At 48.8% G+C, this 27866-nt stretch overlaps 1 protein-coding gene across 2 annotated transcripts in view; it reads left to right on the forward strand.

The window, feature by feature from the left end:
* The window catches only part of LOC147629354 (MUS308 and mammalian DNA polymerase-like protein), a 127217-nt gene that overhangs the window by 25077 nt on the left and 74274 nt on the right, over positions 1-27866 (forward strand). For both annotated transcript variants that reach the window (XM_086812590.1, XM_086812591.1), the window contains exon 11: positions 20649-20999. In XM_086812590.1, the coding sequence (XP_086668716.1) occupies positions 20649-20999 (351 nt within the window). The remainder of the gene's footprint in view (positions 1-20648; positions 21000-27866) is intronic.

Genomic DNA, 27866 nt, shown 5'->3' on the forward strand with positions numbered 1-27866 from the left:
TGCTCCGAGCCTGGAGAGGAGCGGAAGATACTCCCGGCGGAGACCAGGGAAACAAACTGTAATATGGAAGAGGCGCTCTCCCTGCTCCGCCGCAGCTGGGTCAAATCCATGCTGCCAAGGCCTGAAGAAAGCCCGAGCACCCCTGATATCCAGAGGACTCATGGCAAGGACCTTGGCAACGCTCTGGGCGGCCTCGAACTCGATCTGATAATGTCCCCGGCCCAAGAGCTGTACATCCAGGATCTTGCCCACATCTGCAAGAAGGCGAGCCTGAAGTAGATCCCTGATCTCCCCTTTGCTGGGGCGAGTGCCGACTATACGGCAGATGGTGGAGTGAGCCTGAAGGCGTTCCACCTCTGCGGTGAGGCTCGCTTCCTCTTCCGGCGAAAGAGAAAGCTTGATGGGGATGACCTCAGGGGCGGGCGAGGGGGCTGCGGAAGAGTCCCTCTGAGGCGAGGCGGGAGGAGTCTCCATCAGAGTCTGAAGCTCAAGCGAAGGCGAGGCGAAAGCGGAAAACCTGCAAGAAGCGGGCTGCACACCAAGAGGCGGAAGGACGGATGACAATGAGGAAAAAAACAAAAACCCTCAAGGGGTGAAAAGCAGCACGACAGAGGAGGGAGGGGGGGGGGGCGAAAAACGGGAAAAAAAAGGCCCGGAGGGGGGGGCGGCGACAAAGCGAGAAGGAGGGGGGCAGGGCGCTGCTGGAGGGAGGAGGGCGTGAAGAGGCGAAGAGGCGGGGGGGCGAAATGGCGGCAGCGGGGAGGGGAGGGCGAAATGGCGGCAGCGGGGAAGGAGGGCGAAATGGCGGCAGCGGGGAAGGAGGGCGAAATGGCGGCAGCGGGGAGGAGGGCGAAATGGCGAAGAGGGGGGGAGGCGAAGCAGCGAGGAAGGAGGGGGGGGCGGCGCAGCAGCGAGGAAGGAGGGGGGGGCGCAGCGGCGAGCAGGGGGGAGCAAGCGGGGGGCGGAAGGCAAGCAAAGGCCGCGAGGAGGGGGGGGAGCGATGGCGCGCAGAGCAGGGTGGGGCGGGAGCTTCAGCGAGCGGGATCCAGATTGGTTGAGATTTCCCCTTGCTTAAAAAAAAAAAAATCAAAAGCTCTTGTATTCCTCCCACCCTCTCGCCTTGAGGACCATCACATTGATTTGGTCCCTGGATTAGATCCTCCTAGCAGGTTTCCCTATCGTCTTTCCAAGACTTTAGGGGGCGACTTAAAAAAGCAGTTATCTGAGCTTCTCCGAGCCGGATTTATTCGGCCTTCTTCCTGACCATTTGCTGCACCTATCCTATTTGTCCAAAAGAAGGACAAGTCTGCACGCCTCTGTGTAGATTACAGGGCATTAAACAAACTCACCATCAAGATCAAGTTTCCTATGCCAAGGATAGAGTACATTTTGGAGTGTTTAGACGGTGCTTAGTTTTTCACTAAGATCGACCTCAAGAGTGGTCACCATCAGGTCCGCATTTTTTGAAGCTGACATTTTATAAACAGCTTTTCGGACAGAGCGTGGGCACTACGAGTTCGTAGTCATGCCTTTTGGGCTTACAAATGCACCCGCAACCTTCAATAAGATGATGTCTAGGATTTTCGCAGTCCACATTGGGAAGTGTATTTTCATATTCCTTGATGACATACTAGTCTTCTTAGCCATTGCGGAGCAGCACAAGAAAGATATGGAGAAAGTCTTGCAACTTTTGCGAGATAATCAGCTCTACATAAACGCCAAAAAGTCTGTCTTTGGTGTTAAAGAAGTTCAGTATTTGGGCTATATCATCGGTTCCGATGGGATTAGACTGGATCCATCAAAGGTTCAGGAAATCTTAGATTGGGACATTCCTAAGACCGCCCAAGAAATCCGCTCATTCTTAGGTCTTTGTCAGACCTACAGTACCCATGTCCATCAGTTTTCCAACCTTGTAGCACCTCTTACACCGAGTTGCTCAAGGGGGTGAAGCTCGCAAGCAAAAAGTTTCAGTTACAGGCAAGGCACTTGATGCATTCCGTGCACTCCAGAAAGCTGCCTCAGAAGCGCCTGTATTAAAGTTAGCATCTTGGGATGAACCTTTCGAGGTCATTACCGATGCAAGCAATGTAGCCATAGGAGCAATTCTCCAGTAGGACAATAGACCCGTGGCATATTACAGTAGAAAGTTGGATGTCACCGAAAAGAATTATTCGGTATATGACAAAGAGCTTTTGGGTATGATCAGAGCACTCAAACATTGGAAGCCTTTTCTTTATGGACAGGTTTTCACAGTGAAAACATACCACCAAGCACTTAAGTGGCTTCAAACTATGCCCAGTGTCCAGTGGAGTGATCGACAGGCCAGGTGGAGTCAACTCTTCCAACAGTTTGGAGAAATGATTGAATATATCCCTGGTAAGCATAACCCAATAGCAGATGCTCTTAGTCAAAAGGCCAGCATCCAGGCAGTCCAAGAATCTACCATTCTCGAAATCACGGGGAAGGACTTAGATAGTATGAAAGACCAATATGTCGACTCCCCTGAGTTTGGTACTCAGTACAGTTTGGCCCTCAACTCTGAGCCAGGCCATTATTCCATCCAGAATGGTTGGTTGTTCTTCAAGAACCGCCTCTGTGTCATTCAGGAAAAGCGTTCCGCTCTTCTCCATGATGCCCATGACTCCTTAGTTGGAGGACATAGGGGTATCAACTGTACCCTCAAGAAATTAGAACGGTCCTTTTATTGGCCAAAGATGAGGTGTGATGTCTATGCACATGTACAAGCCTGTAAGATTTGTCAAAAAGTAAAGGTTCCACAAACAAAGAAGACTGGTTTACTTCAACCTTCACCTATCCCCGACGGACCTTTCATCGACATATCTATGGACTTTGTAGGGCCTCTACCAGCATCCACCGGATCCCGTAACACTTAGTGTTTCACCATTGTGGATCGCTTTAGTAAATTCTGCATGCTTATCCCATGCAAGCATATGCCACAGTCGAGGACGTAGCTCGTCTGTTTCTCAAGCATTGGTACCCAATTTGTTGTTTGCCTAGCACCATCACCTCAGATAGAGATTCCAAGTTTACCTCGCATTTCTGGAGGGCATTATTTGAAAACTTTGGAACTAAGTTGCAGTTGTCTAGTGCATTCCATCCGCCGCAGACAGATGGCCAAACAGAAATTTATAACCAGTTGGCCTTTGATGTTAAGTCATACTGTCATGACCAGTAGTCCAAATGGGAACATTATCTTCTATTGGTCCAAGCTGTTTTGAACGACACTCATTCATCTAGTGTTGGATGGACTCCACATGAAGCAGCCTTTGGTCGCCGTTTCTCTTCTCTTTTGACGAGATTGGTGTCTCCATCTCTAGAGGCTAATAAAACCACGAAAGCATCGAGTCAGTCAAGGACCGCATGACCAAAGCACAAGAAGCATATATCAGACAGGCGAATAAGTCTAGACGAGATGTCCACTTCAAGGAAGGGGATTGGGTCTATCTGCGTATCATGAAACAAAGATTAAAACAAGTGGACAAACGTTGTCCCAAGCTTTCATTCCGTAGTTTGGCCCTTTTCCAATAGTTAAGAAGTTAGTGATGTCTCCATGAAGTTAAAGTTTCCATGTTTCTTGGCTAAAACCATATGTTTTCCATGTTTCTTGTGGCTAAAACCATATGTTGGTCCAGAAGTGTTTGATGTTTCAGATGAGCAGCAGCCAGACGAAGCAGAAGTCATTGAGTCCGAGCAGATCCTTCTTCATCGTTGGAAGCATGGTTCCGGTCGACGGATACGTCAGTTCTATATGAAATTCCGAGATTGAGGTACCCACGAAGCCGTATGGCTAGACGAGGAGTTCTTTCAAGAGTATCCCCAGTTGTTGGCGGACTACTTGGAAGCGTTTTTGTTGTTGTTAATGTGGTTTTTAACATTCCTAGGGCTTGCACATAGAGTGTATTAGGCTTTTTTTGCTTCCATTGCATCAAAAAATGTAATAGAATGCAAATTTTAGTGATTTTTAGCTCTCTTTTGAGTTAAACATAGAACTAGAATCATTAATTTTTGGTTGATTTGTATGTTTTTTGTTTGATTTGTGTGCATTAGAGTGTTAGCAAGCATTAGGAGTAGCTCGATCCTTTAAAAAGTTTCTTAAAACCATCAACAAACCCTTGAAATCGATTAATCTTCTTTAATTAATTGGTTTTTGTCATTAAGGGTGATTAATCTAGTTCAAGAGGTAAAAAATTAAAAAATGTGTTTTTTTGGGGTCGAAATTGATCATGTGAGAGATCGAAATTATTGTTTTTGAGTGTTTTGAGAGCATCTAGATGCATAAAAACACCTAATTACATCAATTGGATGAAATTTTCTCTCTTTTGCTTAATTTTGCATAAAGAGAAGAGCTTATGATGACATTATGAAGTTTTCCAGTCTAGGGGACATCCTCCTAGCTAGAGATTTCAATGCCCGCACCGCAGGTGCACAGGTACCCTTCTTTGAGACAGATGATCCCATGTACCAGGAGATTGACAGGGTGGGTACGGATCTGGAGCGGACATCACATGATACAGCAGCCGGCACAGACTATGGAGAGTATCTCTTAGCCCTCGGCGGGGCTCATAGGCTGGCCATTTATAATGGCTTTGGCTAGATGACCTAGATCCAAGTCCTTCACCTCCTACTCCTTCGGACATGGAGCCAGTACAGTGGACTATCTAATGGGATCCCTCTCTCTGATCTCACTCATTCCGGAGTTTACCATCTCTCCTCGCTCCACCGGTGTTGCAGCCGACCATGCATACCTGGCCTTCTTCTGATCACGTCTACCACATCCTTTCACATCCCACTTGATGAGCTTACCACACACCTCTTAGCCACCCTCCATACGTCCGCTGCAGTTGCCTTCCCGCACTCGAGAGCCACGCCTACATTACCAGGAGGGACTGCCCCACAGAATAGCTGGTACGACGAGGAATGTTGTGATACCTGAGCCCATCTACATCGGGACATGGTCCTAGGATCCACCACTCACCAGTAGGCGCGAGTGATCTTTCGACGTCTCACACAGAGAAAGAAGAGAGCCTACCTAGCTAGGCTTGAGCAGGAGCTATACCAGCTATTTCTTGGAAGGGACTGTAAGGAGGCATGGAGGATCGTATAGGATCATCGTCTTTCGACTTCGATTACTTCACCCAGCACCTGGCACACCTATGCCACCTCTCTCTACCATGCCCCCGAGCACCCAGCTCTCCCCCATCCACCCGCACCTTGTCCCCCACACTCCTTTTTTCACCTCAGCATGGTGAGAGATGCTATTGACAGGATGAAGACTGGGAGAGCACAGGATCATGATGGACTTTTCATTGAGCATTTCTCCCATGCTAGGGACACACTAGCCCCTTCACTAGTTCACATGTTTAACAGGGCTTTATGTGAGGGCTTCCCCGTCAGCTGGTCATGGAATACTATTGTACCTATCTTGAAAGCAGGTGACCCCATGGACCCCAACAACTATAGGACTATCATGATTGGTCACACCTTGGCCAAGATTTTATGGTTCGATTTTGGAGCATGAGCTTAGTAGATGGTCTGAGGAGCAAAGACTCAGAGCACCGGGGTAGGCAGTCTTCAGGAGAGGGCACTCCTCCACACTAGATCATATCTTTACACTAAGGGGGATCATTGAGGAGGGGAGAGCTCACGGGCATCGGATATACTGCTGCTTTGTGGATTTCCACAAAGCTTTTGATACCATCCCCCGGGCCAGACAGATGAGGAGACTACAAGATATGGGAGTGCCAGCAGAGATGCTTTGGGGAATCATTACACTCTATGAGTCAGTCAGAGGCAGAGTACGGGCTCCAGGAGGTGACTCGAAGATCATACACAGCACTATCGGGGTGAAGCAGGGCTGCCTCTTGTCTCCTACTCTATTTGGTCTATATATTGACGAGATCACGGATTACATAGACAGACAAGGAGGACTAGGAGCACATTTGGCAGAAGTTCTGATACCGATCCTCTTGTATGCATATGATATTGTTCTTATTTTTGATTCACCAGAGGAGCTGCAGAGGCATTTGGATGCATTACATGCCTTTTGCGAGGACCGAGACCTCACCATGAACCTTGGAAAGACCAAGGTCATGATCTTTAACACCTCCTCACAGTGGATAAGTAGATCTGCAGTACAATTTACATACAGTGGAGAGCGTGTGGAGTATGTTACCTCATATGTATACCTTGATGTGGAAGGTGGTCGAAGCTAGATTGATGAGGGGATATGGAGCCCTTGGCTCACTAGAGAGGCAATGCTCACAAATACAGTTTTAGGAGCCGAGGATGAAGCTTTGGCTATTTGATACTCTAGTTAATCCTACACTACTGTATGGTGCCCCCATCTAGGGTCCTAGCTTATACCATAGGAGGAGACAGAGGAGAGAGCCAGCCGAGACAGATACAGAGGAGGTATATGATGGGTGGAAGCCGATGTAGAGGCCCCTAGTGGCGATGATCTCACGCATGATTAGAAGTAAGCCATCAGTGCCACATAAGATTGTGCGGGCAGAAATGGGGGCTGCATCGATAGTGACAGAGGCTCTATTCCAGACAGTGACATTGGCACAGGCTATGGGAGCTTCCACTTGTTTGATAGATACCCCCGGCTAGCCCTAGAGTCCTCAAGATAGTTGGCACTTGAGGGAGATGTAGAGTGCTGGTATGCACAGGTAGGTACTTGGTTTGGCATGCACGGTATGCAGATGGAGGCACTCCCCCCGTTCCAGTACAACATAAGAGGCCCTGTCATTTGTTCTCAGCCGCACAGAGCGGAACAAGGTTATCAGGAAGGACATTGTCAGATTGGATACTCAGAGGACATGGAGTTCACGTAGTCGTCCACTGGGGACGAAGATGGCCTTCTATAGAGTTCACTTCCTATGCTTGACAGACGATGGGTTCATCATCCGCCCACGCTACATGGACATACACCTATCCTTTGGGGTGAGATGTGCGATCGGCCAGATCCGCACCTCATCCCACCAGTTGAGAGTGGAGATTACTAGATATGGGCCTAGGGCGGCCGCACCAGAGGACAAGATATGCCAACTCTGTCATAGAGCGCCTGAGATAGAGGATCATTATATCTGCCGATGCCCTGTATACTATGAGATTTGGGGGAGGTTCCACTGCCTCTTCCAAGTTGGGTTCGGACGAGTTTCCAGGATCATGGACTTCCCGGATCAGAGATGCATGGGACTTTTTCTTCTAGAGTCCGTAGACACAGGGAGTCCTTAGTGAGATCCAGATCAGCTGTACTCGCTTGAGGACCAGCACAGAGAGCTCTCACCAACTTCTTTCATACTTGCACTCCATGGGCCGATCCACCCATCATACGGAGACCATAGGCTAGTGCAGGAGCTCAGTCGAGAGGTGTGACACACGATAGAGCCACTGAGTTATGCAGAGCTCTAGACCCCATGGCCCTCACCCACGGCCACGCCACCACAGGAGGATCCGGGCGGTCATCTCCCATCATTGCAGGACCTTCTCGCGCTAGCTCAGTTTTACCACCTTGATCACCATGTCACAGCGGCCCATGAGGGATGCATTAGGGTGATATGAGAGCTGTCTACTCATGTACCTAGATCAGATTTTAAAGTTCTAGATCTTTGTTACCTTTCTTTATTGCTATTTTGTACCCAGGATGATGCACCTCATGGATATGATGTAACCTTTTGGTCTCATAGGTCATTTTGGCCTTTTGAAGACGTTAATACAACTTTCTTTCTTTCTTCTCTCTCTCTCTCTCTCTCTCTCTCTCTCTCCCCTTTGCTCCTCCTTCCTGCAGTTATTCTCTCTCTTCACCCCCCTTCCTGCAGTCGTTCTCTCTCTTCGTTGCTCCTTTCTCTCTCTTTGCTACCCTCCTGCAGTCATTCTCTCTCTTCGTTGCCCCTTTCTCTCTTCGCCGCCCTCCTGCAGTCATTCTCTCTCTTCGCCCCCCTTCTTGCAATCATTCTCTCCTTTCCCCACCCGCCCTTGCTCAGGCCCCCAAGGCAGCAACATAATCCTATCTGTTGCTACTTGCGTCCCCACTTGCAGAGCTGGCCATCTATGGGGTCCACCAGCTGAGGACCAAAATCAATACTAGAAGGGGGGACCCCTTCAGTCCAACATGGACAGCTCGCCGGCAACAAGGACTAGAGGTGAGAAGGAGAGGCAATACAGCTCGATTTGGGCGAGCACACAGAAGATCGGCGACCCCCATATCAAAACATGCCTGACCACCATGAGAGAAGTATGCAAAATGCAGGATATAGACATTGAGCACCCACAAAAGAAGCTCGGGCAGAACAAGGATAGTGATGACCTTAGGCGTGAGTTGCGTGCCTCCATGCAAGAGGAGATGGATAGTGTCACCAGGCTGGACATTTCCCAGTATGAAAGGGGTCTGGTGGAATCCGGGATGTCTAAATATTTGGAAAGTACAAGCTTTGGGAATGGGGGATTATCGTAGAATACAAAGGACCACACTCCTAAAATTTAAGAGAGTTGCTATTTTTGGCCCGCTGCCCAACCTCGATGGAAATTTTGTTCGTGTCATTACATCTGGAATTAAGCAGATACCAAGAGTTGGCAAAGTGCCTATGACAGAATGTCTACTAGTTGGGATATTTTTAGAGGTAAAGATTATGGGAGAACCCATCTCTTAGATTGGGACATGTGGCAAGAAAGTGGATCAAAGTGAGACTAGTGGTCTCACATTTGTCAAAAAGTGGATCAAAGTGAGACAAGTGGCCTCACACTTCTCACTTCAGCTATTGTGTGGCTCTCCACTTGTCATTGTAGCCTTCTCTTGACATTTTAGCTCATGGGAGGCCGAAATCTATAAATTGGAGCTCTCTCTCTTCATTAAGAGAGACTCTCTTGCTGCGCACTAGCCTCTACCACCGTTACAAGCTGCCCTAATGATGGCTACTCTCTTTCTCTCTCTCTTGAAGGCTGCCCATGAAGAATACCGGCTTTTGGGGATTGTTTTGGAGGCTTCCATCATGAAGAAATACTGAAGGCAAAGGTATTTAATCATTTACTATGATTTTTAGCCAATGTACTTGTTGTACCAGCCCTTGTACTTATTGTACTAGTCATTGTACTTGTACCAACCATTGTACCAGCCGTTGTACTTGCTATACTTGCTTTTGTACTATACCTACTGTACCAGCCACTATACCTACTGTACTAGCCACTGAACCAGCACTTGTACTTGCTGTATCGGTTGTACCAGCCACTGTACTTACTTTACCAACCACTGTACCTATTGTACTAGTTGAATGGAGCGTTGTACTTACTGTACCAGCTCTATTGCATGAAGACCCGTGGTTTTTGGGGAAGAATCAGTACCCACACGGAGGTATATGGATTATATTATTGGCTCGGCATTTCTACAGCCTATGTTCCGGCTTGGTTGCCTCGTGTTGGGCTGTGTTATGGCATTTGTATACGGATAATCCAGCATCTCCCGTGGGGAGAGTAAGGCCCTCAAAGCTTGTACATGATATTATTCTCCTTGGGTAATAAAATACTCCAAGGGGGGGGTTGGCCCATTCCGGCCTCTATGCGGTGTCACATGTGCAAGCTCCATTTTTCAGCATTTGTGGATATTTTGTCCAGCATTTATGTTTTATGCAAAGTGATGATGGATATGTGTTAAGGCTGTGGCCATGTTTAAATGTTTTAATATGCATTGATGGTATCAACAAGTGTGTCATAGGCCCTAGTCCCCCGGGTGCCGCCGCCATCGCTGATATCCCCTTCGACGAGGCATGGAGGGTGGGCAAAGACACCACCAAGGAACGCGCACTCATCCTCAAGTTTGCGGGGTTGGAGGCGAGGCAAGTATTCCTTACCAAAAGGCGGGCACTAAAAGGAGAAAAGACTTACCTCGAAGACGATCTCACACTAACACAGGTAGCACACAGGAGGGAGTGCATGCCACGCATCTTGGATGCACGGAAGGCAGGGAAATGGACAGTGTACAGAGATGGGAGGGTGATCATCACCGAGCGACGTGCCCAATGATGGTGCGAGACCTATGAGACCAAGCTAGAGATTGCGGTTTAGAACTGCAATGGCGCCTTGAGGACAGATGCAGGTCTGTTCGAGGAGACATTTAGAGGGAGAGTCTTGGTCTTATACACAGAGACACATCAGTGCTAGGGGAGTCGGCTTCCAGAGGTGAGAGCATACAGATGGGAGTATTTTCACCCATGGTCACCATGAAACTCGTTTCGATGGCTTTGAAACTCGTTTCATGTGCACATTGAAACCATATCGTTTCATGTGGGGAAAAAGGTTGTGATTTTGTGCGCTTTTTAGCTTTTATAATTCTTTCTCTTTCCTTCTTTCATCCTATTTGTTCTTTTCTCTTTTCTTTTGTATGTCTTCTTTGTTTACTGATGATAAAAATGCTCATATCATCTTATAACTATTGGCTAGCACCTTCACATTTTATGTATATGATCGTTTCGGTCCAACGTTTCATTGTCCACCTACTTGGTGTTGAAACGTTTTGTTCCAAAATAAATCGTTTCAGCATCGTTTCGTTTCGATAGTGAAACGTTTCACAGTGACCTTGTGTTCACCGCCCACACCCACGCAGAGTAGGGGGTACCCGGGGTCGGGAGGGGTGGCTTTACTGTACAAGGAGGAGCTTCAACATGTGATACATGTGGTCGGACGGGATGAGGCCGCACGGTTTTTGTGGGTGAGGATCCAGACAAAGAGGGCCCGAGACATCTACCTTGCAGTGTGCTACTTTGCACCCTCCAATTCTAAATATGCCACCCATGGTGAGTCCCTATATCTGCCCCTTTATGGTGACATTATGAAGTTTTCCAGTCTATAGGACATCCTCCTGGTTGAAGACTTCAATGCCCGCACCGCAGGTGCATAGTTATCCTTCTTTGAGAGAGATGATCCCGTGTACCAGGAGATTGACACGGTGGGTATGGATTTGGAGCGGACATCACAGGATACAGCAGCCGGCACAGACTATGGAGAGTATCTCTTAGCCCTTGGCGGGGCTCATAGGCTAGCCATTCATAATGGCCTGGCTAGATGGCCTAGATCCAAGTCCTTCACCTCCTACCCCTTCGGACATGGAGCCAGTACAGTGGACTATCTAATGGGATCCCTCTCTCTGATCCCACTCATTTCCGAGCTTACCATCTCTCCTCGCCCCATCGGTGTTGCAGCTGACCATGCATACCTGGCCTTCTCCCTCACATGCCAATACACCATGCAACGACCTGCTTTGCCCCATCACCGTCCGAGATACCACTTCACCAGAGAGACTTCTTCCATCTATTCTGATCACGTCTACCGCTCCTCTCCGACCTCGACCCCCACATCCCACTTGATGAGCTTACCACACCCCTCTCAGCCACCCTCCATACGTCTGCTCTGCAGCCGCCTTCCCGCACTCCAAAGCCACCCCTACATCACCAGGAGGGTTTGTCCCACATAATAGCTGGTACGACGAGGAATGTCGTGATACCCGAGCCCGTCTACATCGGGAGATGGCACTAGGATCCACTGCTCACCAGCAGTCGCAAGCGATCTTTCGACGTCTCACACGGAGAAAGAAGAGAGCCTACCTAGCTAGGCTTGAGCAGGAGCTATACGAGCTATTTCTTAGAAGGGACTATAAGGAGGCTTGGAGGATCTTTCAGGATCATCGCCTTCTGACTCTGATTACTTCACCCAGCACTTGGCACACCTATGCCACCTCTCTCTACCATGTCCCCGAGCAGCCACCTCTCCCCCATCCACCCGAACCTCGTCCCCCACGCTCTTCCTTCTTTCACCTCAACGTGGTGAGAGATGCTATTGACAGGATGTAGACTGGGAGAGCATAGGATCATGATGGACTCCTCACCGAGCATTTCTGCCATGCTAGGGACACGCTAGCCCCTTTATTGGTTCACATGTTTAACAGGGCTTTATGTGAGGGCTTTCCCGTCAGCTGGTCATCGAATAGTATTGTACCTATCTTGAAAGCAGGTGACCCCATAGACCCCAACAACTACAGGACTATCACAATTGGTCACACCTTGGCCAATATTTATGGTTCGATTTTGGACCATGAGCTTAGTAGATGGTCCGAGGAGCAGAGACTCAAAGCACCGGGGGAGGCAGGCTTCAGGAGAGGACACTCCACACTAGATCATATCTTTACACTATGGGGGATCATTGAGGAGGGGAGAGCTTACGGGCATCGGATATATTGCTGCTTTGTGGATTTCCGCAAAGCTTTTGATACGGTCTCGCGGGCCAGACTGACGAGGAGACTGCAGGATATGGGAGTGCCAGAAGAGATGCTGTGGGGGATCATTACACTCTATGAGTCAGTCATAGGCAGAGTACCGGCTCCAAGAGTTGACTCGAAGATCATACACAGCACTATCGGGGTTAAGCAGGGCTGCCCCTTGTCTCCTACTCTATTTGGTCTATACAATGACGAGATCTTGGATTACATAGACAGACAAGGAGGACCAGGACCACATTTGGCAGGAGTCCTGATACCGATCCTCTTGTATGCAGATGATATTTTTCTTATTTCTGATTCACCAGAGGGGCTGTAGAGGCATTTTGGATGTGTTATGGGCCTTTTGCGAGGACCGGGACCTCACTGTGAACCTTTTGCGAGCTTCCACTTGATAGATACCCCAGGCTAGCCTTGGAGTCCTAGAGACAATTGACACTTGGTTTGGCATGCACGGTATGCAGATGGAGGCACTCCCCCCATTCCAGTACAGCATAGAGGCCTCGTCATTTGCTCTCAGCCACACAGAGCGGAACAGGGTTATCAGGAAGGACATTGTTAGACTGGATACTCAGAGGACATGGAGTTCACCTAGTCGTCCACCCACTGGGGATGAACATGGCCTTCTACAGAGATCACCTCCTATGCCTGACAGAGGATGGGTTCATCATCCGCCCACGCTACATGGACATACACCTATCCTTTTGGGGTGAGATGTGCGATCGGCCAGATCCGCACCTCATCCCACCAGCTGAGAGTGGAGACTGCTAGATATGGGCCTAGGGCGGCCGCACCAGAGGGGACAAGATATGCCAGCTCTGTCATAGAGCGCCCGAGATAGAGGATCATTATATATGCCGATGCCCTGTATACTATGAGATTTGGGGGAGGTTCCACTGCCTCTTCCGAGCTGGGTTCGGACCAGTTTCCAGGATCATGGACTTCCCGGATCAGAGATGCGTGGGACTTTTTCTTCTAGAGTCCGTAGACATAGGGAGTCCTTAGTGAGATCCAGATCAGCTGTACTTGCTCGAGGACCAGCACAGAGAGCTCTCACCAACTTCTTCCATACTTGCACTCCCAAGGGCCAATCCACCCATCATACGGAGACCGTAGGCTAGTGTAGGAGCTCGGCCGAGAGGTGTGACACACGATAGAGCCTCTGAGTTATGCAGAGCTCGACGCCCTAGACCCCATGGCCCTCACCCACGGCCACGCCACCACAGGAGGATCCGGGCCGTCATCTCCCATCATTGCAGGACCTTCTCGCGCTAGCTCAGTTTTACCACCTTGAGCACCATGTCACAGCGGCCCATGAGGGATGCATTAGGGTGATATGAGAGCTGTCTGCTCATGTACCTAGATCAGATTTTAAAGTTCTAGATTTTTGTTACCTTTCTTTATTGCTATTTTGTACCCAGGATGATGCACCTCATGGATATGATGTAACCTTTTGGTCTCATAGGTCATTTTGGCCTTTTGAAGACGTTAATACAACTTTCTTTCTTTCTTCTTTCTTTTCTCTCTCTCTCTCTCTCTCTATATATATATATATATTTTGCGATTTGCTCTCTACAGCAGTTGTCTTTCATTTCCGTTGTGCATTCTGACATGGTATCAGAGCTCCAGGTGGCTTGAAGCTTGGAGACAGTGGGAGCTTGAGGGTTTGCTGATTTGTGGTGTTGATTGGAGATTGCTTGGGTTGTTCTGGACTTGGAGATCGGGTAGAAGGCGGCCATCACTGTTGGACAACCACCTTGCATATTATTTGCAGCCTCTTCATTTTTTTCCCCACCCTCCTCCCTTCACAAGGCCTTGTGAACCCTTGAGATGGCAGACTTGCTTGAGATGGTTGAGAAGCATGTGAAGATCCCTACTCTCCCCACATTCTTGGTGGATCAACAGTTGGACGGGAACAAGTACGGCATCTGGAAGGTAATGATGGAGTTTGTCTTGGAGTCTTATGACTTGGCTGATTTCATTGTGGTTGGTGTTCCATGGCCGGAGTTGGAGGACTGGGAGCTTTTACCCTCTACTCAGAAAGAACGGGAGGCTTAGGCACAATTGTGGGATCGTGTCAATGCCTGTCTGCGTTCTTTGATCTTCCTTAATTGCACACCAGAGGTGATTAATCATATTAAACATATGACGCTGGCCAGAGGGGTTTGGCAGCATTTGGCTTCTCTGTATAACAGGGTATCACCGATGAAGAGGATCTCCTTGTAAGTATAGATGTGGGTGATGAATCTTGCAAAGTCTTTGACGATGCGGAACACATCAACATGTTGCAGGCTCTTCAGCAGGAGGTTCTTCAGGTTGGGAAGGAGATATCTTCAGAGGACATGGCCATCACTTTGTTGTCTCATTTGCCCTCTCAGTACTCAGCATTCTACTTCTCTTTGATCACCAGTGGCAGGCTTAGCACCATCACATGGGAGGAGCTTGTGCCTATGGTCTTGGACCAGGAAGAGCGTTTTACGAACCCTCCACAGGGCGGAGGTTCTGAGGCCTTGACTGGCCAATGGTCGAAAGGCCGTAACAACAACAATAAGGGCAAAGGGAAGTCTTCATTGGAGAAGTCTGCTGAGAAGAAGCCCGAGTGAGACTGTGATAAATTGAAGGCCGAGCGGACCTGTGACGATTGTGGCGAGAAAGGCCACTATTGGAGAAAATGTCCTAAGCGGAGTATCGCGAAGAGTGCTGATTCTTCAGCCTCATTGGCAAAGACTCCAGTCTTTGTGCACTTGGAGATTTTGGACACAGATGCTTCACCTTCTTCGAGCGGGGAGACAGTTGGGTTCACCGCTAGGGATACTCGGGAGTGGATTCTCGATAGTGGTGCTTCCAGGCACATGACTCCTTCCCGATAGTTTTTACAAGATCTTAAATGGAAGTCAGTTTGCATTTTCATTGGCGACAATTCCACCATACCGATTCAAAGAAAGGGTAGGATGGAGATCATTTCCGTTGGCAAAGGGGGGAAACATTCCTCTCGTGTTCTTTACGTCCCCGCACTTGGTTTTCATCTATTGTTAGTGCATGAGGTTTGCAAGATTGGCTTCCAGGTGGACTTTGAGGAGCATTCTGTTGCTCTACGGGACATGTGACAAAGGAGAAGAGTTCTCTTCTACTGCGTTTGTGCGGTTTTGTGCAGAACATGGCATCAAGTAGGAGCTGGCCAATACAGGTTTGCCTTCAGACAATGGAGTGGTTGAGTGAAAGAACCGGACTGTGGTGGAGATGGCGAGGACGATGTTGGAGCATCGTGATCTTCCTAGTCCACTTTGGGGAGAGGCTGTGGCTATGGCTGTGGCTGTCCATATCCTCAATTGATCTTCAATGACTTCAGTACCAAAGATGACTCCATTTGAGGCATATTTTCGTAGGAAACTAGATGTCTCCCATTTCCGTGTTTGGGAGTGATGCCTATGTTCACATTCCAAAGAAGTAGAGGGGGAAGCTTGACTCGAAGTCCCAGAAGCTTGTATTTGCGGGGTATAATTCTCTTTCCAAAGGCTACAGGTCGTATGGCCCGGAGTGGAACGAGGTTGTTGTCAGCAGAGATGTTGTTTTTGATGAACATGTTCTAGAGATCAGTTGCAGATCCTAACTTGTATCTCTTTTGGGAACGCGGTTTGGTCACGTTGATTATCCTTTATGTGGATGATCTCATTCTCACTAGCAGTCATGTGGAGCACATAGCAGTGATGAAGGTTGCCTAGTCAAAGGAGTTTGAGATGACCGACTTAGGTTTACTCCACTTCTTCTTGGGATTGGAGATTTGGTAGACCCGGAGGGGTTTCTTTGTCTCTCAGCAGTGGTATGTTCATGAGTTGCTTGAGGTCTTTGGGATGGAGAACTGCAAGCCTATTACTTCACTGATGGACCCGAACACGAAGCTTACAGTGAATGATCCTTGTGAGCAGGTTGATGCCTCTTTGTATCGGAAGCTTGTTGGTTCATTGATTTGGTTGCTGAACACCAGATTGGACTTGAGCTTTCTTGTGGGGCTGTTGAGCTCATTCATGCAGACGACTTTGAAGACTCATTGGGACGTAGGATTGTGGATCTTGCGGTATCTGCAGGGTACGAAGGATCTTGGACTCTTCTATGACACTAGAGGGGAAACGACGGATGGAGTCCGACTCCAAGGCTGGAGTGACTCAGATTGGGGGGGAGATCTAGACACGGGGAGATCTACATCAGGCTATGGTTTTACCCTTGGCTCAGGAGCTATTTCATGGAGCAGCAAGAGGCAGCCAACTATTGCCTTGTCGTCTACAGAGGAGGCAAAGGACCGGGCTGCTTGTGGTGTTGCTTGCGAGGTTGTGTGGCTGGGGAGGTTGCTTGGCGAGATTGGGTTTCCACACAGAAGGAGCCCACGGTCATCCAATGTGATAACCAGAGCTGTATCGCTATTGCTCGAAACCCGGTCTTCCATGCCCAGACCAAGCACATAGAGATACAATATCACTTTGTTCGTGAGAAGATTTTGGTTAGTGACATCTTGCTTGTTTATTGTTCGATGGAGGACAATGCGGCGGACCTACTCTACCTCAGGCTATGCTCCGGCAGCACTCCAGCTCACTGGGGTTAGGAGCTGAGAGGGGGTGTTAGCAGTCATCTCCTGTCTGTACATTACACACTAGGGCCTCTGTTTTGGGTGTGCCCGCTCAGTTTCGTGTCTCCCCATTTTTCCCCACTTTTCATTGTGTTTTCCCAATTTTGCTGGTTGTGGGAGGGCTGTCGGTTGTTTTCTTCTACTGGCTGATTGGTGTTTTTTTTGGTCGTGAGCAGTGGGGGGTGCTGTTGGCCTGTTTTGGGCTGGCTGACCAGCAGCCTAGTGCCATATATATATAGATGGCCTTGCCCCCCACACCTTTTGTATTGTGTATCGGATCTTGTGTATAGAGTAGAGTTTATACAACTTCTCTCTCTCTCTGTCTCTCTCTCTTGACCTACTTAGGTCGTGCCTGACATGTCCCGGGCCGGGGCTCACAAAGGGGTCATGGCATACGACAAAATATCCTATCAAGATACTACTTCTGTACATGTTTCTTGCACTGTTGATGAGCCAGTGTGTCAGTGTGTACCACAGTGCATGGGTGCACGTGACACCTCTGGGTTTATGATGTTCAATCTAAGCTCTCTATTGCTCCCTACTCTGTGCTGCTGTTGTTTTTTGTGTATTTTTGCTGAACATTAGGGTTTCTCAAAACCCAACAACAGCAAGATGGAGCTGGTCCTTCACGAGGTGCTTCCTATTGCGAGAGTGGGAAGTTAGAGGGCCTGCACATTCCATGAGACAATCCTCATGGTAAAGATGTGGTTTTGACCCCCAACCTAAGCAAACACTTAGCCGGTATGTGTGTCCGCCTCTCATAATGCTGAAGGAGGGAAAAGTCACTTTGCATAGTCTCTATATATGTGCGCAATACATGAGTGCCTTGCAAGGCATCATGATCAGATACATCTTGCAAAGCCTCTTGAGATGGCGACATGTCTTGGTGTTCGTCTTCATGATCCCCCATGCCATGTACATCCTGCATATTGTCCAACCTCAACAAGGAGGACTCAACAAAGTCATTCTGGTTTGATGGATCATCCTTATGCGAGCAACTTCATCACTTTGACCCAATACATCATCATCTTGCAATAATTGTGTGCGGGTGAAGCATGAGCCTGTGTCCGAGCATTCTCACCATAAGGGCGGCCATGAGAGATGACATGCCACTCTTGACGGAATGTTGCCCGAGACGGAGCCTTAGACTATGTTGCTTGAGAGGCACGTTTGCGCCATCTCCTATGACCCCTAGCCCTAGGGTATTCCCTAGCAAAGTGCCCCTGTTGGTGATAAAACTAACATTGGTCAGGCCTACTTGCAATCTCCATATGTTGCTTCAATAGACCGTTAGGTCCCGAAAGCAGCACTGTCACGAGCAAGTACCATAACCTTGGGAACTACGTCCCGCCGAGGCAATGACCACCTAGGCGGTAGAGGTCAGCAAGGTAGGAATAGGTGGCGCCTAAAGGAACAGCCCAAAAGCTGACCCAATGGCATCTAGCATTGGCCAAAACGCTTGTGGAAGACTTGGGAATATGGGTGTAAGAGAAAAGAGGTTCCGGTCTTCTTCAACATGGTCGAAATAGCTGGTGTAAGGGAGATTTTGACTAGTACTAATTATAATTAGTATAGATGATGATCAAGGGTTAAAGCTAGAGAAGGGGCTTTGGATCTAGGCTCTGATACCATGTTGGAATTATGGAGGCTTGAGGAAGACGATTGAACTCATGGTGCAAGCATGGACTTAAGCTAAGCTAAAATGAGATTAGTACCTAAATCACGTGCTTAATCAAATGGACACCATAATGACACAATGAGATAGGATAATAGTGGTGTACTTTTGCATTTGATCAATGCCTTTAAATAGGTTAGAGTACAATGGATTAAGGGCATGGTTAACCCTTAAACAAAACCCTAATCTACCCTTGAAGTGAGCACCTCCCAAGATCTCCAAAATTTTTTTAGATTTGGGTGCAAGTTGAACCTCTTCCCACTTGCAATAGGCGCATAGAATATGCTGATTTGGATTCTCCTTTGATTTGACCATAATATATCATATGTATGATGGCTATAAGTCCTTTGAACCATATGCCAATATCCCCAGTGTCCCATGTATGATGTTTTGGTGTATTATTTCAACAGTATGGTAGGGAAAACATCTTTCTCGGGCCCCCTTTAGCACCTCCGAGGCTGCTTCCTTTGCATTGAAGTCCACGTGGAAGAAGGCTCTCCCAAGCAACCTCACGTCTTTGAAGTGGAGTGTGAAGTCAGAGGGCAATGCCACAAGTACCCAATCACGAGCCTGGAGACGGGATGGATGGGACCTGGCAACGAGGATCATTTTGGCATCTTTTTCAATCTGTGCAAAGAGGGTCACGAGCTCGGCTTCTATAAAATTAATGGTTTGCCTGGGCAAGGGGGGAGGGGGGGGGATTGATTAGCCATGATGCTACTGAGCGAGGAAGAATTGAATACAAAGAAAAACTTTCCGATGCTGAGAGTGAACGGGAAAGGGAGGGGGAAGGCCCAATACCAAGGCCGGGCAAAGCAGGCCAAGGTAGGGCATCAGGAAGAAGCGGCGGACAGGGGGAAGAAGGTGCAGCACAGGGGAATGGCAGGCAGCAGAGGAGGGTGGAGCAGGGAAGGGCGGGCAGCAGAGCGGAAGACGTGCAGCAGAGGAGGGGGGCGCAGGTGAGGTGGGCAGGGATGCAGGCAGGCAGAGGGTGCACAGAAGAGGGCGAAGGAGACTTGAGAAGAGGGTGAAGGAGACAAGTCTCAATAGGCAGGGAGCTCGCAGCCTCACACTCTTTTGTTTCTTGTTCTTGCATTTTAGAGGTTTTCACTAGGTCTAGAAGCCGCTCGTCGCCAGGAACCATATTACAGCCTACCTCATAAAGTGTTGCTAATTTATTCTAAAAGAGTGTCTTCATCATAAAGGTCACACTGTATTATCCTATGTGGATCAATACAATCTTTGTCCACCACTAAGACGGGGTCTATAACTACTACTTCACCATTAGCCACTGAATCTTTGTGTGCACCATCCAAGTCTTAAACTAATGATATCAAAGACAATGGAACTAATAGAATTTTTTTTTTGGTGATGAATCATAACTGAAACATTTTCCACTACACGGACTAGTGGTACCTCACGTTCATGAAAAACTCATACTATGGAGGAGGCTGCATTGAACATTTTTAGTCTAGCTCTCCTCCTGGTGAAATATGGCACGGCCTTCACAGTGGAACCTTCTACAGTGATAATTTTTCCAGATTGCTCCACGTAGAGGCCAGGTTTTCTGTAGAGACTCCATAAAGATCACGGTTAATTGCATCAGAATGAAAAGAGTTTTGTTAGATGGAATTACCACTCGCCTACATCTATGGTTTGGTCTGAGCCTGCTAATGGTCCTGTAAAGATGGACTTTACTAATATATTTTCCTACAGATTTCCAGAGACACCTTACTCCATGAGGGTTTGTCATTGGTCTTGTTTGCATTGCAACATAGCAAGTGAATCCTCATTCTCATGAGCTTGCATGCCCTTCCATTCCTTCCTTCCCATTCTATCTCCCAGTTTTCCATGTGTTTCAGTCCTCAGATTGGTGAATTCTTGGGCATGTCAAGCGTCTGTTTCCATGCATGCAGATTTCAGCTATGCATCTTCTGTTTCACTGATTTTCCCTTGTTCTGTTTCTTGGCCAGATTCAACAGCTGGTTTACAGCTTTTGTTAAAAAAACTTTTTAATATATCTTACTGTAGCTTTCCTTAACTTCCTCAATCTTGGATATTTGCAGATATTGATTTGCAAGCCAGAAGAGTTGAAAAGAATGTCTTCCTTGCTGAATGAGGGGTGCAAGCCTTTGCTATCGTGCCTTGCAGAGGATAAAAACGGAATGACTCGTGCTATTCTGGAGGTAGTGGCAGGGGGCATAGTTCAGAGTGCAAACGATGTTGAACGCTATGTCAAGTGTACCCTTTTGAACTCCACTCAATCATTCCAAGAGGTGGTAAAGTCTGCACAGGACTCATTGCGTTGGCTTTGCCATCTTAAATTTCTGGAATGGGATCAAAATACAGAGCTGTTCAACAGCACTCCTTTGGGTAAAGCTGCATTCGGGAGCTGCTTGAGTCCAGAAGAATCATTGGTATGGACTAGTTTCTTAAAAGTCTTGGTGTATTTCAGAGGTCTTTGGGGGCATGTTGCTCTCTCTCTCTCTCTCTCTCTCTCTCTCTCTCTCTCGCTCCATGATAGAGTTACTTCATGATGTATTGTTGACTGCTTTGGTCTTTTTTGGACGTTAATATATTACTCTCTCTCTCTCTCTCTCTCTCCTTCGCTGCTCGTGCTGCGCGCTGGCGTGATGCCTTTGCTCCTTCGCTGCTCGCGCTGCGCGCTGGTGGTCTCCCTCGCTCTCTCGCGCTGTTCGCCGCTGCTCTCGCTGTTTGCGCTGCCCTTCGTACCTGGCGTTGCCCTTCGTACCCACCCCGCCCAAGCTGCCCTGCTTACACTGCGCACCCCTGCTGTACTGCGCTGCTGTGCTGACCTGCTTGCGCTGTACTTGCGCTGCCAGAAATACTGCGTGTCCGCCCTGCGCCCCTGCTTCCGTGCTTTACACAGGCGCGCACAGGGGCGCGCGCTTCCCGTCCGCCTCTGCTGCTCGCCAGGCCTTCCCTTTTCCCACCCGTACACTGCGTGTCCGCCTTCCAGGCGCACACAGCCGCACTTCCCCTCCGCTTCCCCGCACACTCCGTGTCCGCCTTCCCTTCTCCCACCCGCCCTTGCTCAGGCCCCCAAGGCAGCAACTAGGGGAAATAACACAATGAACCTACAGGAGCTGGAGGCATACATCAAGACAGTGGAGGACAACACCAAGAAATTACTGGGCGAACAAAAGAAGGTGCTGGACAGGGTTCTGAACCAACATGAAAAACAGTAGGAAGGCCTCTGCAAGGAGATACAAGGAAAGAACAACAGGATTGAAGAACTGACAGCCCAAGTGAACCACCAGGAAGAGGTGATTCAGATGTTGAAAGAGACCCAGCTGCAACAAACAGGAATGCCAGAAGCTGCCCCAATGATAGGGGAACTCTGGGCAGAAATGGAAGCCCTTAAGGCTACGGTCAAGGACCACACAGTGGAGGAAGGGGAACTGAATATTCAGGAGGGTTTAAGGACTGACTTGGAGCAGTTGAAAGCTAAGAGTGATAAGCTGTGGGAAGAACTGCAGACCACGAAGAAAGATTGGGTGGAGGTGGTGAAGAAGCACAAACCCCCGCAGAGCATCATACATGAGACTCTCGAGGAGGAGAAACACAGGAAGGATAGGGCCCTCCATGACAGGCGGGGGCTTCCCCAAAGGAGGATGCCATGACACTTGGCCAAATGCTAGGAGTGGACGGGATCACCCCCCCCTTTGCAGACACATGGAGGGCAGGAAAGGATATGACATGAGAGCGACCCCTCATCATTAGATTCCCTGATGCCACCAGCAGACAGGCCTTCTTAGATAGGCGGGCTGCTCTCAAGTGCACACAAGTGTACATGGGAGATGATCTCACTCTATCACATGTGGCACACTGACGTGAGGCGATGGTGACTGTTCATGAGGCCCGCAGAGCAAGCAAGTGGGCTATCTTCAGAGATGGTAAGAGTCATTATCACTGAGCGTCGTCCCAAATAGGGACGCGGGGTCTATGAGACCAAACACGTGGGGTTGGCAATATGGAACTGCAATGGCATGCTGTGGCCGAATCCAAGAGGCTTGAGCGTGAGCGAGATTCTCACAGGCAGGGATGTCATTTTTTTACAGAGACTCATCAGAGCCCCGAGAGGGGCTTACCATACATAGCCGGGTATGAGTGGGAGTCAGCTTTTCTAGGCGAGACCCGCACATCAGGAGGAGTACGTGGCTCGGGGGGGGGGGGGGGGGGGTAGTTGTCCTTTTGAGATCCCATCTCCGACAGATTCTCAGCATTGTCCGGAAGGACGAGGATGCACGATATCTTGGGTGCGGCTACAGCTTAGCAGTGACAGAGTCATCCACATTGCTGTGTGTTATTTTGCACCATGCCACTCCCCTTACGCCGCACAGCATGGCCAGTCACCGTACTTACCATTATATGAGGATATCATGGAGTTCTCACAGTTGGGGGGAGTCCTCCTACTCGGGGATTTCAATGCCAGGACAGGAAGTCAGCAGGTCCCACTACTCGATCTAGACGACCCTATCAGACTACAGGAGCTGGACATCACTGACACAGGTCTGCAACGATCATCACAGGACCGTGAGGAGGTCACAGTGTCCGGGAGATATTTCTTAGAGCTGTGAGCTGCACATGGTCTCGTTATCTATAACGGGATGTCCCGATGGCCCTCCTCCGACGCCCTCACCTCCTTCCCTCGCTCAGGAGGTACTAGCACTGTGGACTACCTTATGGGATCTCCGGCTTTGGCACACCCTATCCCCGATTTCTCCATTCCGCCACCCCCTTTTGAAGCTGACCATGCCTACCGCTCTTTCACTCTTACCTGCACACCACCCGTCCCTCCACCACCTCCCCCCATCTCACATTACACTCAAGTCCTCTTTGATCACGAGCTTGACCTTGTTTACTCCAACCACATCTACCGCCAACTCCAGGATGTGGAACCTACTGTCCCCCTATCCACCCTCACAACACAACTCACCACCATACTCCACACATCCGCCACAGCTTCTTTCATCTGCACGCGGCGGTATACCACCAAGCCACCTTGCGGTTCCATGCCCTAGAACTGTTGGTATGATGACGAATGTCAGGCCACACGCTCCCGTCTTAAGCATGAGGTACGGATTGGGCAAATCACGAAGCGCCAAGCGCAATGGATTTCTCAACGGCTCACCCAATGCAAGAAACGGGAGTTCTATGCTCGGAAAGAGGATGAGTTATACCGACTTTTCTTAGGGCCGAACTGCAAAGAGGCATGGAGGAAACTCTGAGAACATCGCCCGCCCACACCTATCACCTGCCCAGACACATGGCACTCCTATGCACGCTCCCTCTATCATATCCCCCATCAGCCAACCCTACCCCCACCACCAGACCCCCGCCCCGCCCCACCACCTCCACCTTCTTCACTAAGGGCATGGTCCTCAAGGCCATTCGTAGACTACGCAATGGGCGAGCCCAAGATCATGAGGGACTCACTGCCGAGTACATCTCGCATGCCCATGATACCCTAGCGCCCCTACTAGCCTACATGTTCAAGAGCGCTTTGTGAAGGATTTCCACCCTCTTGGTCCACCAACACCATCACCCCCATCCTCAAAGCCGGAGATCCACTTGATCCTAATAACTACAGGACAATCATGATTGGCCCACAGATTGGCCAAACTCTATGGATCAGTGCTAGAGGCGGAGCTCAGTTCATTTGCAGAGAGCGAGGGATGTAGAGCCTCAGGATAGGCTGGCTTTCGGAGGAGCTACTCTACCCTTGACCACATCTTCACTCTCCGTGCCATCATCGAGGAGGGTAGAGCACGACACCAAAGGATTTATTGCTGCTTTGTGGATTTCCGCAAAGCTTTTGATATTGTACCCCGAGCCTGCCTCTTACACCGTCTACAGGAGATCAGAGTCCCATCTGACATGGTTTGGAGCATCATCGCCCTCTATGAGTCCGTCACCGGACGAGTGAGAGCCCCAGGAGTTACATCACAGGAGATTTCCAGCACCATTGGGGTGAAACAAGGTTGCCCTCTATCACCCACTCTTTTCGGCCTCTACATTGATTATCTATCTCGAGCTTCATTGATGGATTAGGCGGGGCTGGTCCCACACTGGCAGGCATATTGATCCCCATACTACTTTATGCAGATGACATCGTCCTCCTCTTAGACTCGGTCGAAGGGCTTCAGAGCCAGTTGGATGCCTTACATGACTTTTGCACTCATCGGGACCTCTTTGTTAACCTTGGTAAAACCAAGGCAATGGTCTTCAATACCTCTCGCCCCGTCACATCCAGATTGAGCTTCACATATAGAGGGGATCCTGTGGAGATTGTCTCATCCTATGTCTACCTTGGTGTCACTTTCAGTGGCCCATGCTTTACCATGCTTCCCGCAGCACATGCTAGAGTGATGCGGGGATATGCAGCCTTGAGCTTACTTGAGCGGCAGGCAGTGCTTCCAGGCACATTTCCAGGAGCCCAGGATGAAGGGCTGGCTTTTTGACACCCTCGTCACACCAGCCTTGATGTATGGAGCAGCTTTCTGGGGGCCAGATTTATCCGATGAGGATTGGCAGCGAGTTGAGAGGCCCCAGGTCATGATGTTCTCCCATATGATCCGCATCAAACCATCAGTCCCACACCAGATTATCCAGGCAGAGTTTGTTGCAGCCTCGATGGTAGTGGAGGCACTCTTCTAGACAGTCACGTACCTTCATCGCATCAGTCACATGGATCCCCATAGGTACCCGAGGCTTGCCCTGGACTCCTCCAGACAGCTAGCACTTGAGGGACACTCTGGAGTATGGTATGCACTAGTTTCCACTTGGTTCTCAGTATATGGGCTCTGCATGGACCGCCTACCCCCCCTTCAGTACAGTTCGGACTCCCCTTTTTTCCGGCTGTCTCACGAGGATACCGACCGGGTTATCCAGTTAGATCTTCTTAGCCTCTACACACATTGCACATGGATCACACCCCTGGAGCTCCCCATGAAGATGCACTTTTACAGACTCCACTTCCTCACACTCACTGAGGATGGATTCATCCAGCAGCCGGGCTACTTGAGTGTTCACATGTCCCATGCCATGCGGATTGCGATTGGCCAGATACGGGTTTCTTCCCACCGCCTCAGAGTGGAGACAGGTAGAGCTGAGCGCATCTTTTGAGCTGGGAAGTTTGTACGAACACTTAGAGAGGAGAGGATCTGCCGACTATGCCACACACACAGAGGTTGAGACGGAGGAGCATTATATATGCCGTTGCCCAGTATACTATGAGATCCGCGGGAGGTTTCACTGTCTATTCATGAGGGATTCAGTCAACTCTCCAGGATCATTGACTTCCAAGACCAGCGTTGCTTGGGCCTCTTCTTGCTTGAGCTCCGCAGACACAGGGACACCTTCTTGAGACACAGGTCCCAGCCACCCAGCCCCCTCTCTCGGCAGCCAACCATCACCAGTTTCTTCCGGACAGAGGAGGTGGACGACACCGACATAGTGGATCTTGTGGACCCTGCACGAGCTGCTCTGGACCTACCTCACCCGAAAGGAGTTACCTCGGACCAAGCCTCTGCACTCCAACGTGCCCGATGCCCTCAACCCCCTCCGTCGGCCACGATCACCTCATCAGCTCTTGATCCAGGACATGCTCCACCACCATGTACCTTTCCACGTGACATAGCTGAGGGAGACCTCTCGGCCATACTCTGTTGGATAAATGTAATCCCAACTCCTTAGTCCAATTTAAATGTGGTTGATAGGCTAGTGGTCAGTGGTTGGTGTGTAAAGCCTACAAATGGTTGGTGCATGTTGTTCATGCAACTCATGCAACTAAAAATAGGGTAGAGGAGTCTCTAAATAAGGTACAAGTCGTGATCAAGTGATTATGTAAGTTTGGTTCATGTCTAATCACAATTAATGTCTTCTTGTGTTAATCTCATATCAATTTTCTGCATATACCAATTTTTGTCCCTCAAATTCATGATGTCTTGTACAATCTTTGATCCACCTTGAGTATGTTTTGATCAATCTTCATAGCTTAGTTATCATATCTAACATACTCGTCAACCCCATGCTTGACATTTTGGAGAGTGGTATACCATCTACTCGGAGCTGATGTTGCTCCCATGTTTTTATGTTCTTAGTATTCATGAGACGAGTTTCCATGGACAGTTTTGTATCACCCCAGTGAGATAGCTATATTTATGTTTTCATTCTATTTTATTTTCCATTCCATGATGAGATATGCCATGGACATTATTGTGCCACTTTGGTCTCATAGGCCCATTGGGTCTTTAGTAGACGCTTAATATATCTTTCTTTCTTTCTTTCTCTCTCACTCCAAGAAATGGAGCTAGTGAGGACCCTTCTCTCAGACCTCCATTACAAATTTTTTGGTCCACACCCATTCACTTTCAGAGGTTGCCATCCAGACACGTGATTCTCCAGTCCCACGCACTGGGGGGTTCCATTATGAGGGCCAAACATCCTGGACCATGAGCAGCAAAACGGTGTGACAGAGGGAAAAAACATGTCTTCTATGGAGATGGAGATGGCACGATGCATGGTGAAAGGGCAAGATTTGCCTCATAGTTTTTTGTTGGAGGCCGTTATGTGCACCACTTATTTGCTCAACATGTGCCCCACCGAAGCCTTGCGGACATCATTGATGCTTTATGAAAACTTGGAATGTCAAGAAGCCCTCAATGGCTTACATGCGTGTCTTTGGGTGTCTTGCTTATGCTCTTGTGCTTGAGCAACACTGTAGTAAGCTTGTTGATAAGGCGATCAAATGCATTTTTGTGGGATACGATTCGGAAAGTAAGGGGTATAGACTCTACCATCCGGCAACAAAGCAAATTTTGGTGAGTAGAGATGTGGATTTTGTAGAGAACTCAATTCAGCCCATGCTTTTATGCAAAAAAACAGCAAAGTGTATATCCACAGGAACTTTCCTTGTCCAATTTAGGTCAGCCACGTTTACTATGAAGCAAACTCAATTAAGTGCAAATATTTTTCCCAATTGGTTTTCTTATGTGAGATCTATGCCCGTAGAATAGCCTTCATGGTTTATTAAAAATTGACCATCCATTTGTGGATGGAATGATCTCTTCAACTAGACTTTAAGCAAACATGGCTCACCAAAAGTGACCCATGAACCTCTCATCATGATCATCACGATGCTTTAGGTAATCCATATACCCTAAATAACCGTTTAACAAATATTTGGCTATTTATGAATAGACTAACCAAGATGGTTACCTTTATACCAATCAAGGTTACAAATGTGAGAGCATTCTTGT

Source organism: Cibotium barometz, chromosome 18 (assembly GCF_041138505.1).
Source record: "Cibotium barometz isolate CiBa-2024 chromosome 18, ASM4113850v1, whole genome shotgun sequence".
NCBI lineage: Eukaryota > Viridiplantae > Streptophyta > Polypodiopsida > Cyatheales > Cibotiaceae > Cibotium > Cibotium barometz.